This window comes from Lolium rigidum, chromosome 6 (genome assembly GCF_022539505.1).
Source record: "Lolium rigidum isolate FL_2022 chromosome 6, APGP_CSIRO_Lrig_0.1, whole genome shotgun sequence".
Lineage (NCBI taxonomy): Eukaryota > Viridiplantae > Streptophyta > Magnoliopsida > Poales > Poaceae > Lolium > Lolium rigidum.
In genome coordinates this window covers 65566052-65581222 of record NC_061513.1, presented here as the reverse complement: position 1 = coordinate 65581222, position 15171 = coordinate 65566052, and the positions used below count along the sequence as shown (strand labels likewise).

General features: G+C 46.7%; 1 protein-coding gene and 1 long non-coding RNA gene across 2 annotated transcripts; one reads left to right on the top strand and one right to left on the bottom strand.

Moving 5' to 3' along the window:
* Positions 1-9671: 9671 nt before the first annotated feature.
* LOC124662722 (peroxidase 2-like) lies at positions 9672-10869 on the top strand. Its single transcript, XM_047200527.1, has 2 exons — positions 9672-9968; positions 10075-10869. Exons 1-2 carry the CDS (start codon positions 9672-9674, stop codon positions 10867-10869), a joined length of 1092 nt encoding a protein of 363 aa, XP_047056483.1.
* Positions 10870-11009: 140 nt separating this feature from the next.
* LOC124660102 lies at positions 11010-13457 on the bottom strand. The gene is made up of 2 exons (XR_006989793.1): positions 12925-13457; positions 11010-12835 (listed from the first exon to the last, which is right to left on the bottom strand). It is a non-coding gene; the product is annotated as an uncharacterized LOC124660102 (long non-coding RNA).
* Positions 13458-15171: the final 1714 nt, after the last annotated feature.

The following is a 15171-nucleotide window of genomic DNA, read 5'->3' as shown; positions in this document are numbered from 1 at the left end:
ATGGATAAATTAAATCTTTATTTTTACATAAAAAACTTACATGTTGAATCTCCTTTTATGTTTTTGCGAAGCATAGGACTTTCCTGTTTTAGAGTGGGCTGAAATTGCACGAGTCAAAAGGCGTCCACACTACAAGGAATATGGTTATATATAACAGTTAAAAAATGTCACGAATCGTCACTATAGTTGGTTTGTGACCATCAGTGATGGTTTCCTTTGGAACGTCACAAACGGTTGTCACGTTTTACGAACGTCATAACTGTTATGAAGTTTTAAAATGTCGTTGTTGACCTTGCTATGCCACGTAGGCAATCCGACGTGGCAAAGATTGTGACGGTTTGAAAACGTCGTTATTTGAAATCAGCCTGGCCCATTCAGTCTTTAATATGGGCCAAGCCCAGTAACGTTGAATTTTTTCCTTTGTTGGGCCATGACCTGTTACGAGCCCAGTTTTTATTGGACATTTTCCTTTTTGATTTCCTTTTTTTTTACCCATTGTTTTTTCGCAGCATGTTGAATTTGGCCTTGGCCTTTTTGAGGTCCATTACAATTTTTGGACTTGGCCTTTTTGGTGTCCATTTCAGTTTTGTGCTCTGGCCTTTTTAGGGTCCAGTTATTTTTTTGGGCTTTTGCCTTTTTCAGCCTTTTTTAATTCCCTCTTTTCTGAAATGCATGCAAATATACTAATAATAGATTTTTTGTTGGGCTGTAGCCTTTTAAGAGCCCATATATTTCCAGGCTACTTTGGGCCTCGGTCTTTTAACATACACCAAATATCCCAACAACACATCATTTAAATTAGAAAATTCAGGGAAGCTAAATACAAAAAATCAACCTTGCAAATATGCATAATTCACATCAGCATCACAACATATATAGCAAAATGACCAGGTTCAGAGGTTCATATATTCACCAACATGTTCAACTACAAAAAGTTCACAGATTCATCAAAATGACCACCAATTCGCAACAAAAAAAGGTTGCACAATAGACCAAGTTTCACAGCAAAGACATAGGACCATCAATAGCTTAATTCATAGCAAAACCCTCTCTAATTCCCAACAGATCTGTTGTTAGCTCCAAACAAGGCCATCATGTGAGCAACCCTAGCATCATTCTCTTCAGTACGCTTGAGCATCGCCTGGTAATCCATGTCACGTTGAGCTTGTGCGGCTTCAGCGACATCTGCTTTTTTCATGATGGCAACCACTTCTTCCTCTAACTTCTTCTTGATGGCAGCCCACTCCTCTTTCATCTCTGCACTTTGGTCTTGTGATCTCTTGAGCTTCTCTTCTAGATCAAGAACATGAGCAGATACATCAGCTGCACTAGACTTATTTAGCTTTCTACTGGAACCAGACTGAAGGCCAACATTCTTTAGGAATGTGCTTTCAACCACCTCAACAGTAGACTTTGGCGGTGTGCCTTCTGGCACAGGAATAGCCATCTCAGCTTCCATCTCGGCCTGGAGATCAGTTTCAAAAGGTGCATGGATTCAGAAAAGCACAGGTGCAAGAATGATTCAGACCTGTGAAATGCACAAGTCACTTACTATTGGAGCTTTAGCTTCCTCAGAGAAACCATCCTTCTTGCTGTAATTGGTAACCTTAAAAAAGTCAATTGCATCAAGCTCTTCACCCTTGCGCTCCTCCCTCTGGAAATGATGTTCACCAAGAATCAGAACATAATCTTGTGTAGATAAGAGTAAATTGCAAAAGGAAATTCTGAAAGAGGGTTCTTACAGTTGCATACACATGAGCAACATAGCTCCGAGAGCCAGTCTTCTGGGCAAATTTGACCGCAGAACGATTATCCTTGTTCTTCATACATGTAGTCTGCAGATGGGCACAATTATGTAAGCTATCCAACAATATGCACACTATAAATATGAGCAATATGTCTAGCATACATACAAAGATACCCTGTCACAACAATATGTATACATTTCTTTCGCTGAAGAAAAAAAAACATACCCTGTGTCTTGGGGTTACCCACAGAGCAGTGAGAGCTTGCCATTCTTCATCTGAGACACCCTTAGCAGGGGACTTGCGCTGACTTCATTTGCTTGCATTTTGTCAAAATAATCCCTCTTGAGGACGTAGCGCCTGTTCTTCGTCACGTTCTTCAGGATGTCACAACAAGCATTCTTGATGATATCCGACTCTGTGTCCATGTTGAAATTTGCCTACAAAGCAAACAAGGGAAATGACACAAAGTTAGTTATCATGAGATTTTAACAATGAGAGCAAGCACCCTATCAGTTAACCAATCAACTGGTGATCAAGAAGATTTTAACGAAGTTGGGCAACATATTCTTGTCCTTCTTGTACTCCTTGAAATGCGGAAAGACTGGCATATGTCCTCTCGCAATCATTCCACCCTCCGATGCAAACTTGGCAGCCAGCAAAGGCTTCTCAGGAAGTTTCATCCCTCCAGGAATCTCAATGGTAACCTTGGCTCCCAACCGTTGGGTAATCTTCTGCAGCCCTTTGCCCTTCCTTTTACACTTGACAACAATAGATAGTGCGGTTGCCACCGAATAGCATACATACAAAGACCATGTCAGAAAACAACACACATCCAAAAGAGTCTAGAAAGATAACAAATGCAGATGATAGTGTGAACAACTGTACAAAGGAACACTTGCATGCATCACTGAATTCAACCTCACGATCAAGAAAGTCATCAGAGTCAAAGTGCTCATGACCCCTGTCAGCAGATGCAGTAGGACTGGGGCCCTGCGCATAATACTTCCTTCATCCATTGACTGAGATCCTTCATCCATCTACAGTGAGCTTCTGTGATTTTTGCGAAGCGGGGTATCTTCATGATTGGTTGCAGACACCTCCGCCGCTGACCTCCTGGCGTCTCTTTTTGAAGGAAGTTCATCAACACAACGTCCAGAGGCCACTTTGTCCCTACTGGAGCATCAGCAAATACTCTTCCAGAAGGCATTTGAACTTGGTGTTTCTTGGAACCTCTTATCCTCCTTGGGGCTGCTGGCATTTTAATACCAACCTTCTTATTTCTACTCTTGCGGATATTCAATACCCCGTACAAATAGCAAAGACAATGGCATTACATAACAAGTTATAGCAAAACAAAAATAAAGCAAGCAGACAAAAGTAATCGCAGCCCTCCAAAAATGATGAGGAGTATGCACCTGCACAATTTCCTCCCCTAAACTGCCTTGAACCTCCTCCTCCTCCTGAGTTACTTGGTCATCTCTCGGATTATAGTCAGAGCTCTCGCCTAGTGTTATGGCAGATGACTCATTGATACGTCTCGAACGTATCTATAATTTTTGATGCTCCATGCTTGTTTTACACCAATTCATATATGTTTTGCTCATACTTCGTTGCACTTTTATACATTTTCCGACACTAACCTATTAACAAAAAAGTTAATATAGGAAACATTCTTGGAATTGGACGAAACAAAAGCTGAAGTCAATATTTTACCATAACGAAGACAGAGTCCAGATGGGAGTCGAAGGGGGGCAGCAGGGCGGCCACACCTACCTTAGGCGCGGCCTGGCCCTAGCCCACGCCTGGGGTAGTGTGGGCCACCCTGGCCTCCACCGACATCGCCCCTCCGCCTATTTATTCACGATCTCGAGAAAACCCTGGATACCCGAGCCTCCATCCACGAAAAGTTCCATCGCGGACGCCACTGCAGAACCCATCTCGGGGGGTTATGAAGCTCTTCCCGACACCCTGCCGGAGGGGGAAATCATCGTCGGAGGCATCTACATCGCCATGCCTGCCTCCGAAGTGATGCATGAGTAGCTCATCCATGGACTATGGGTCCATAACAGTATCTAGATGGTTATCTTCTCCAATTTGTGCCTCATCTTTAGATCTTGTGAGATGCCCTACATGATCAAGACCATCCTTATGTAATCTTACATGTTGTGTTCGCTGGGATCCGATGAATATTGTATACTATGTTGAGGTCGATTATATATTCATGTCATATGTTATTTGTGATCTTGCATGCTCTCCGTTGCTAGTAGATACTCTGGCCAAGTAGATTCATGTGACTCCAAGAGGGGGTATTTATGCTCGATAGTAGGTTCATATCTCTAGTAATCTGGGAGAGTGACACTAAATTCTAAGATTGTAGTTGTGTTGTTCCTATTAGGGAGAAAACAACAATGTTTTATCCAAGGGTAATTCTATTGTTTACTTCACACAAATTGCTTAATGCGACGATCTATTGCTTGCAACTTAATACTCAAAGGGGTTCAGACGATAACCGGAAGGTGGATTATTAGTCATACACGCAGTTGGATTATGGTCTATGTATTATGTTGTAATGCCCAAACTAATCTCATAGTAATCATCTTGTCATGTATGGTCGATATTCTGCCAATTGCCCAGCTGTAATTTGTTCACCCAACATGCTATTTATCTTTCTGGAGAGACACCTCTAGTGAACTGTGGACCCCGGTCCTTTCCTTCACACTAATAAATTCAACCACTGCAATCCTGTTCTTTTACTTACTGCAAAGCTCTGTTCTCTTTAATTACTGCAAACAACTCTTTTCACTCGATACGTTGATACGTCTCCAACGTATCGATAATTTCTTGTGTTCCATGCCACATTATTGATGTTATCTACATGTTTTATGCACACTTTATGTCATATTCGTGCATTTTCTGGAACTAACCTATTAACAAGATGCCGAAGTGCCGATTGCTCGTTTTCGCTGTTTTTGGTTTCAGAAATCCTAGTAAAGAAATATTCTCGGAATTGGACGAAATAAAAGCCCGGAGGCCTATTTTCTCACGAAGCTTCCGGAAGTCCGAAGGAGAGACGAAGAGGGGCCACGGGGCGCCAAACCCTAGGGCGGCGCGCCCCCTTGGCCGCGCCGGCCCGTGGTGTGGGCCCCCTGTGCCGCCTCTTGACCTGCCCTTCCGCCTACAAATAGCCTCCGTGACGAAACCCCCGCACCGAGAGCCACGATACGGAAAACATTGCGAGACGCCGTCGCCGCCGATCCCATCTCGGGGGATCCCGGAGATCGCCTCCGGCCCCCTGCCGGAGAGGGGAATCATCTCCCGGAGGACTCTACGCCGCCATGGTCGCCTCCGGAGTGATGAGTGAGTAGTCTACCCCTGGACTATGGGTCCATAGCAGTAGCTAGATGGTTGTCTTCTCCCCATTGTGCTATCATTGTCGGATCTTGTGAGCTGCCTATCATGATCAAGATCATCTATATGTAATTCTATATGTTGCGTTTGTTGGGATCCGATGAATAGAGAATACTTGTTATGTTGATTATCAAAGTTATGCTTATGTGTTGTTTATGATCTTGCATGCTCTCCGTTATTAGTAGATGCTCGGCCAAGTAGATGCTTTTAACTCCAAGAGGGAGTACTTATGCTCGATAGTGGGTTCATGCCTCGCATTGACACCAGGACGAGTGACAGAAAGTTCTAAGGTTGTGTTGTGCTTGTTGCCACTAGGGATAAAACATTGATGCTATGTCTAAGGATGTAGTTGTTGATTACATTACGCACCATACTTAATGCAATTGTCTGTTGTTTTGCAACTTAATACTGGAGGGGTTCGGATGATAACCTGAAGGTGGACTTTTTAGGCATAGATGCAGTTGGATGGCGGTCTATGTACTTTGTCGTAATGCCCAATTAAATCTCACTATACTCATCATGATATGTATGTGCATTGTCATGCTCTCTTTATTTGTCAATTGCCCAAGCTGTAATTTGTTCACCCAACATGCTTGTTCGTCTTATGGGAGAGACACCTCTAGTGAGCTGTGGACCCCGGTCCAATTCTCTTTCTTGAAATACAATCTACCGCAATACTTGTTTTACTGTTTTCTCTGCAAACAATCATCTTCCACACAATACGGTTAATCCTTTGTTACAGACAAGCCGGTGAGATTGACAACCTCATCTGTTTCGTTGGGGCAAAGTAGTTTGGTTGTGTTGTGCGGGTTCCACGTTGGCGCCGGAATCTGCGGTGTTGCGCCGCACTACATCCCGCCGCCATCAACCTTCAACGTGCTTCTTGGCTCCTCCTGGTTCGATAAACCTTGGTTTCTTTCTGAGGGAAAACTTGCTGCTGTGCGCATCATACCTTCCTCTTGGGGTTGCCCAACGAACGTGTGAAATACACGCCATCACTCCTCCACCCCTGCCGTCGTCGTCAACCTCCTCCTCGATCCACCCCTAGCGTCGGTGAGCTCCACCTCTCCCCTCCCCTCCCTCTTCCTCTACCCCTGCTCTGGATGTGTTGATGTTGTGCTCGATCTGGATGCTTGTTGTCTTGCTGTTGTTCTCTCGGATGTTGATGCTTTGCTCTGGACAAAATTACGGAGAGGATGATGTTGTGCTCGATCTGGGTCTTCGTTGTGCTTCTTGTTGTGGTCATCATGAATAAAAACAGATCAAACATTCTTTTTGTTTCTTGTCGCTGTTAGCTATATATTTTTCTATGCTCTGCTCGTGTGATGCTTGTGTTTTGGAGCAAGCAGCTGGCATGGCATGTGAGAGAGAGCATGAGAGAGTTCTTGGGGGCGGAGATGATGGCAACATCGGCATCGGTCTCGCATTGGTCCTGCTTTGAATTAGTAAGATCAAGTAGTGGCTTGAGTTCTCGTTGGTAACCAATACCAACAGAGAGCTACTTCATTTTGTCCCTGGTTGCCTCCTTAATTGATCCTGCTTTGAATTTCTTTTAAGGACTCTAGCTAGATTAGAGGGGAAAAAGATTGCTGATTTGTTGCCTATGATAATGGATCATCAAATGTTTCCCTTTGTCCCCTGGTTGCCTCCTTAATTGATGCCTTATGATCCAAATGATCCAAGTCCCTTGCATGATCCCATTTGTCCCTAATGTTGCTTAATTAAGATGAATAAATTCCCTCTAATCACCATTTGGAGATCAAGACTAGTTCTTGATATCCATTAGCTAGACTCCAATATTAAAAATGTCTCCCAAATATGGAGACAAACATTTTAACATTACCCCAATGTTATTTCTCTCAAATTGACAGTTTCGATGGTATGCTTGCTCCTCACTTGTACTTTATCAATTCCCTACTGATCCTAAGTACCCATGAATATCCGGTGGTGTTCTTCTCTGTTGTTTAGTTACTTGTCAACACATGTGTTTGCATGTGTGTGTGAGCTGCTTGTAGTGTCACTTGACTATTCAAGTTTCAATGTTGGTTACTTTTCCTCTAGTGCAAGAAATGGTTGAGCAGATGTTTATCCACTTGTTGGCCTTTATTCTTGGGTAGCTCAAAGTGTCATGCACTTACTCGGATCATCAAATGTTTCCCTTAATTTGTCCACTGGTTGCCTCCTTAATTGATGCATTATGATCCAAATTACTATATTATTGGATTGAGTGATATGGCTACTTGCTTGTTTGCTCTCCAAATGCTATATATGTGTATTTGACCATGCTTATGATGGATTTCTTTTAAGGACTCTAGCTAGATTAGAGGGGAAAAAGTTGCTTGCTTTGTTGCCTATGATAATGGATCATCAAATGTTTCCCTTTGTCCCTGGTTGCCTCCTTAATTGATGCCTTATGATCCAAATGACCCAAGTCCCTTGCATGATCCCATTTGTCCCTAATGTTGCTTAAGATGAATAAATTCCCTCTAATCACCATTTGGAGATCAAGACTAGTTCTTGATTTCCATTAGCTAGACTCCAATATTAAAAATGTCTCCCAAATATGGAGACAAACATTTTAACATTACCCCAAGTGATTTACTTGTCGATGATTAGATGGTTGGTCGATCACTCGTACACTCGGGGGTGGAGCAAGTGAGGCTTGGTGTGATGGCACAAATATCAATATCTTGTGCATCCTACCTGGCCTCACTTACTCCATCTCGGGATGTTAATATTTGTTTCGACCAACAAAGTATGAGGCATTCCATTTAGTTGATACCACTTGGCTCTTTCTTCCATTTTAGTGCCGATGATTAGAATGTTCGGTCAATCTGTACACTCGGGGTGTCGCTAGTGAGCCTGGTGTGATGGCACAAATATCAATCTCTTGTGCATCCTACCTGGCCTCACTAACGCCATCCGGGATGTTCATATTTGTTTCGACCAACAAAGTATGAGGCATTCCATTTAGTTCATACTAGCTACTTCTTAATTGCATTGGCCTTTCTTCCATTTTAGTGCCGATGATTAGAATGTTTGGTCACCTATACGCCGCAATATACTTTGTAGACGAGCCCCCTTTCCCTGGCCGCCGTTCCGTGAACGAGTCCTTGATGAGACAACAACGCCGACATGCCTCTCGCGCAGCACCACTTTTCTTCTCTCGCCGTCCAAGTACGTGAACGAGTCCTTAATGCCAAGACGGTGCCAGCCTCCCTAGCATCATGCCGACCCTGTTGTCGCGCTTCAGGCCGTGTCGATCATGCGCCCTGCACTCTTCGCCTTCTTGTCCGGTGAACTAATAGACTAATCGTTGGAATAAGGAAGCCGATGACGGCCGATCGCAATTTAATCTTGCGACCGGCTGTCATCGGTTTCCTTATTCCAACGATCAGCCTATTGGTTCACCGGGCAAGAAGGCGAACAGTGCGGGGCGCGGGACACACGGCTTGAAGCGCGGCAACACGGCCCGGCATAATGCTGGGCAGGCCGGCACGGTCTTTGCATCAAGGACTCGTTCACTGGACAGCGAGGGACTGGCGTGGTTCTGCGCCGGAGATGCAGATCGGCGTTGTTGTGTCGTCAAGCACCCGTTGACGGAACGCCGACCGGGGAAAGGGGGCCAAGGACGACAGCGATGACTACATCTCCTGCATTTTCCAGGAATGGCAGTTGGCCATGGCGGAGGGCCGGGAGTTCGTGTACCCGGCGACGATGACGGACGACGAGATTGCGAGGCTCGGCGTCCTCATCTCAGAGGTGGACCGACCGGTGCAGCCGCCGCTGCCCCGGTACGCCACCGGCATCATGCCGCCAAGACACACGGAGGAAGAGGCCCTACGACGGGCGCTCAAGGACTCTGCCCCGCAACCGGTACAACCGCCGCCTCCACCTCCACCACCGGCGTGGGCTGCTCCACCTACACAACCGGAGTGGGCTGCTCAAGATCCACCACCGGCGTGGGCTGCTCAACCTCCACCACCGGCGTGGGGTTGCTCAACCTCCACCAGCAGCGTGGGCTGCTCCACCTCCACCACCGCCGGCGGCACCGGCGTATGTTCCGCCGCCTGCCAACTGGCCGTGGCCGGTACCGAAGCTCATCGTGATCGCCGCCGACGACTAGTAGGCACATGCGTTCTTAGGTTTTATATTTTATTTTCCTTTGTTTTACTATGTAAATTATGTTTTTATGTTAAAAAAAATGCAAAATCGAAAAAATGTGTCGTGCCGCTGGAGTCACCCCAACACAAACGAACGCGCGGTCGATTTCGACCATTTACGCGACGCAAACGAACGCGCGCGGACATTTTAGGCGTCCGAAATACGTCCCCCGTTGGAGATGGCCTAACTAACCGACACACATGCGCTGCAAAAGTCCTCTACTCCCGGTTACGGTGCTGTCTAATGTGCCGGAACTATAAATACACATGCAAAGCAGCAAGTTGGCTTCATCTCATCTTCTCTCCAGCAAACACAAGTAGTAGTACCAAGCTGACCCGAGCAGGTAGGCATATGGCGCCCAAGCTTGCCGTTCTCGCCGTGCTCGCGTCTTTGCTCGGTGCCGTGTCCTGCGAATTGACAATCTCATTATACGCCGGCTACGGCTTTCCAACCCCGAATCCCAACCAGCCGTATAAGCTCCCACAGGCTTCTCCTCCCAAGAACCCTAACCCTAACCTCAAGGTCGGCTACTATGCCGACAAGAAATGCCCCCAGGCTGAGGAGATTGTGAAAAGGGCTGTGGAGAAAGCCACCGCAGGCGAAAAGGCCGGGCTCATCCGCCTCTTCTTCCATGATTGCTTTGTCGAGGTACCACAAATTTTACTCAGTTCGTGCAGTATTCATATAGTTTTGCATGCAGGATAATTAGAGTAGCTGGCTCACAATGTTGCCTGGGCGACGTGGTTCTCTTCAGGGCTGCGATGCCTCCGTCCTGCTGGCCGGCTCAGAGACGGAGAGGACGGCCATCCCGAACCTGAGCCTGCGTGGGTTCAACATAATCGACGCGGCAAAGGCTGCCCTCGAGGAGGAATGCAAGGGCGTCGTCTCCTGCGCCGACATCGTCGCCTTCGCCGGACGGGACGCCAGCTGCAGCCTAAGCGACGGCAAAATCAACTACGACGTGCCGGCTGGCCGCCTTGACGGGAAAGTATCACGCGCCAACGACACCTTCTTGAACCTGCCCCCACCCTTCGGCGGCCTCAAACTGATCACAGACATGTTCGCTGCAAAGGGGCTCGACCAAACCGACATGCTCGTGCTTTCCGGTGCGCACTCCATCGGCCGCTCTGCCTGCGGCTCCTTCGCCAACCCCTTCTCCAACCGTTTGCAGGCTGACAACTCCAGCACGGCGATGAACCGCACGCTCGCCGACCAACTGAACACGACATGCACTGCGGACAGCGTAAATGTGCCGCAGGATTACAAGACCCCCTACGCGTTGGACCACCAGTACTACAAGAACGTGCAGGAACACAATGTGCTCTTCACCTCCGATGCGGTACTGCTGGAGTCACCGGAGACCAAGGTCTTGGTGGATTTATTTGCCCGTGACCCTTTCTTTTTGTCGGATATTATTCCAATTGGCCGAAACCCCTGGTACGATGCATTCGCTAAAGCCATGGTGAAGATGGGAAACTGGGAGGTGAAGAACAGCACCGTGGGCGAGATCAGGCAATTCTGCGGGAAGGTCAATGACAAGACCTATTAGGGCTTGTTTGGTTGCTGGGGATGGATATCCCTGGGCAGCAAACCCCCACGGGGAATTTTCACGTGCGTACGGGATCCTCTCCCGCCGTGGAAAAGTTGCTTCTACCGTTTGGTCACGGAGAGAAAGGGAAGGGAATGGAATGGAATGGAAGGGAAATTGAATACGGATCATTCATTATTCGCTACAAGTAGTTCTTTTCTTTCACCGAGCAGCAGGTTAATATATACAAAATAGTTCCCTTCTTTCTAAGTATAAAATTTCATGCCAATTTCAGGACATAAAATCTTCTCTCTTCGGACTGTCCTTCCCGCTGTTCGCTGCCGCTCCACTCGCTGTCAGGGGGCTCCCATGGCGGTGTCGTCCCGCCTAACCTTGCTCGCTGTCGGAGAGCTGCCGGGGGCTCGCTCTACTCCACGCATGCGGAGCTCCCTCCTATGGCCGCTCTGCTCGCTGTGTCGCTCCCGTTCCAGCTTTGGCCTCGTCCCCACATTCTCATTTTCGTCCACGACGGGAGCTTGCCCCTAGCAAACAGACTCATCGCTATCGCCCCCGGGCCCATGCTCCCGTTCCAGCGTGGAGGAGCCACGGTTCACCAACAACCTCTCAGAGCCTGCCGCCGGCTCTGACTGCGAGCTCCCAACCACCGAACCGGAGCAGAATCACACAAGGAGACCACCCATCCTACGCACCATCTCCATGCCGCCTAGCTGGAGCAGAATCGCCGGAGGTGGCTCACAGGACAGGTAGGGCTAGTTGTTGTCACTTGTCGGCCCACAGCTAGACCACCATCCCTTCGACGAAGAAGGTGGGGCAGCGACAAAGACTTTTCCCAAGAGGAAGGATGCAGAGGCGCTAGATGCAAGGATGACCTCACCGTGGTCAAAGCAATGATAACTTCAAGGTCGGCGAAGAAGGTTTGGCCTGCTAACTTCACAAACAAATAAAATAAAATAAAATAAGGAGGTCAGTTCTCAGTTTGTCAAATTCAGCAAGAAAGCAAGCTATTCTTATACTACAAGTTTTCCAACGAGAACTGAAAATGAACATGAACATTTGAACATGTTATGGGTCCTACTTACATGTACTAGAACAAGTAGTAGTGTAGGCACAAGTAAATCATACAAATTTTTGCACTAAAGCATGCAGCTCAAAAGTTACAAATTTTTGCACTAAAGCACATGTTAGGAAAGTAATTATATGTTTTGGAACTTCTGTGTATAAATTAAACTAATGTCAGCATGACGACGAGATACACCAGACATGAAGCTGACATATCCTGCCGCGACAAAAATGTCAGAAGAAGCATATACAGAGAAGAGTAGAAAAATGTCGGAAGCGGCAAGAATTCAGTCCGTTAACTCATCCCAGTTGGTTACCATAGCAGAATGAAGTGCAAAGGTATAGCAAATACTACTCACAGAAAGAACACTTGTTGCTAGCACTCCCTGACAATATATATCTCTGAACTTCCTGTGAATTAATCATATGGAGGTTGGATGCTCGACTTTGCCGAAAGCTGAGTACTTCATTGGTGTGATGTTGCTATACAACGAGTCATTGTTCTGCAACGATTAAAATTCAGTGGCCTTCTGCATATAGGTCTAAAGTCAGTGGTCATTAATATACAGCAAAACCATCCATCAGAATATTATCTGCTATGTAACTTTAGATTGTACCTAAAATCTAGTATATCAAATAATCTAACCATAGATGATGAGATTAATTCGAACGCAGCAAGATGGATGGCAGATCTGACTATACACAATCCTAATTCAGAGATTTTTTTCTGGAACATCAACTCCCAGAGATACCGTTGCTCTACTCATTCTACGACTTGCGTCCAAAATAAGCCTTGCACTCCAATGTTTCAGTTAATGCTTCAGGCAACTAAGAATCATGGAACAGGATTTGCATACGGATCCAGAGCAGCACAAAGAACTCTAGCAAGGAATTGGTGCTCACATCCCTAGACCAAGAGCAACAATTCATAAGCGCTAGGGGAAAAACATGATTAGAGAAAGCAAAACAAGGAGGGGAGAATGAGTAGGGGATAACCTTCGTCAATCCCGACCGCCGGCCGTCGTCATCGCCTGAGGGGACAGTAGAATTGCGGCTGCGCAGATATTGGGAGATGGAGAAGAACGGAGGGGGACAGGTAAGGACACGCAGGTTGGGCTCTCGCCTCGAGGTCGGGGCAGTAGCGGCCGGCCTGGATTGGCGGCGGCGCGGTGCGGATCCGGTAGGTCCTGAAGGCGGCGAGTAGTGGAGAGAGGGAGAGAGGGGAGGCGGGGGGTGGGGGGCGGAGGCTGGCGGAGGCTCCGGTCCGATATGTCCTCCGGTCGCCGGAGGAAGACGAGATCGAGAGCATCGCTCCCAGCAGCGTCGCCGCCTCCCGTCGCGGATTCTCTTCCTCGTGTCTCGAGTGGTGGAACGGGCTCCCGGGGATGGACGCGGAAAGGACGCGGAAAAGATGACTCGTGGCTATCCAAACGTTCGTGTGGGCTTACCCGGGGCAGTTCGGCCCAGGGAATGGTGGGCCGGGGAAAACGAGGGGAACCCTTCGGGAAGGGCTGCAACCAAACAAGCCCTTAAGGCCCTATCTACACCCGTTGATCATCAACCCATCTTTATGGAGAGTAACGTTTTCCTAGTATACGGTTTTCGGTTTACTTTTCTTGTTTACTTCCAATGAAAACACGTAATCATGCATAATAAACTTAATATTTGCTAGATGGAGCATGTAACGAGAGAAATTTTATAATGAAAGAATATGCTTAAAACACCATATAGAATCGACACATCAGCTTACTATTCTTCAGAGTTTATTAGACGTGCCAATAAGTATAAAAGTCACTAGGTAACTTCCTTGTAAGAGAAATAATTACGTAACTTCAGTTGAAATCTCCAAGAAACATATTCGGTTTTCAAGCTAACTTGCATGAGATAGCCTATGCTTCCTTATATCATCTATACAATCTTTGTATTCTGTATTAAACCTTCGAACTATGCTGAACTTTACTACGATCAATAAACACGGAGCACCCAGCAAAACGACACTAACCCAGATGCTAGTTTTGTGGAAACAAGGTCAACATTAATTAATTCGAGTGGCCAGTTAAAATATAAGAACTCAATTCGAGTGGCCAGTTAAAATATAAGAACTCAATAGGGTACCCATTTCTTTTCTTCTCCCTATCACAAACTATTGGTCGTGGTAAAATTGTGTTTAAATCTTTCCCGAGGTTGCCTCCTCCCATTCCATCGACGTGTAGCCTCTTCGCCTTCCTCCCACGTGCCACGCGTCGCCGACGAGTCGGCTTCTTCGGCCGCTACAGTATCGGCACCCACCATCATTACGATAGACAAGCACCTCACTGCATCATGGTTCGCACCAAGAAGACCGCTCGGCTTTTCTGCGTCGCATAGTACCCGCAGGCGAAGCGCCGCCGTGTACAACAGGAGACACCGGTGGTGGAGCAAGCGCCTCCTGTGGTAGAGGAGGAGCACTTCGGCTGGTCCTCCTCCGATGATGAAGGCGGAAGAAATCTGGAGGACAATGAAGATGTAGCTATTGCGAGTGATAAAGATGAGTCGCCACAAGCTACAGTGGTGGGCTAATATTTTTAAAATAATACATTTTTTATTTCAATCCAAAAATATTACGCAGATTCACAGTTTTCCGAAAATAATACAGTGTCGTCCTTCGGAACACCGACAGGACTGGTGGGTCACTAGTTGGCCGGCCTCATGTCGGTTACGAGGTGGCTGATCAGGTCCTGGCAGGCTTGCCCACCGCGTCGAGAATCAAATCAGGCAAGTAATTAGCTTATAGTTAGCCGATAGGACTAAGACCTACTTCTTTGGGCTTATGCTTATGGAGAAGCCAGCTTATGGTTTGCGGTGGGGAAAAACTCATGTGAGGAAAAAGCTCGTAGAAGTTGTTCTCCCCTTCATTTGGGCTTATGAAATTTGATGTATCAAGTTGTGCATTGTCCATAATGCCCTTGATATGGTATATGTTAGATAAGTGAAAATACCATGTGTCAGGACATTTTGTATGCCTAACGTCTGATGTGCTGATTTATTGGATATATATGTCGTGCCTTCATGCTGAAAATTTTCAGGGGGGTATTTTCTTCTTCAGCCAGCTATTACAAATGATGTGTTTGCATCTTGTACTAATCAACACATTTAAAAAACGAGAGAGGAGGGTACCACGAACAGAAAGAAAGGAAACATACGCTCGGGTGGGATTTTGTTTTTGCTCCAGCACGGGCTGAATCGAGGAAAACACTTCGTCGC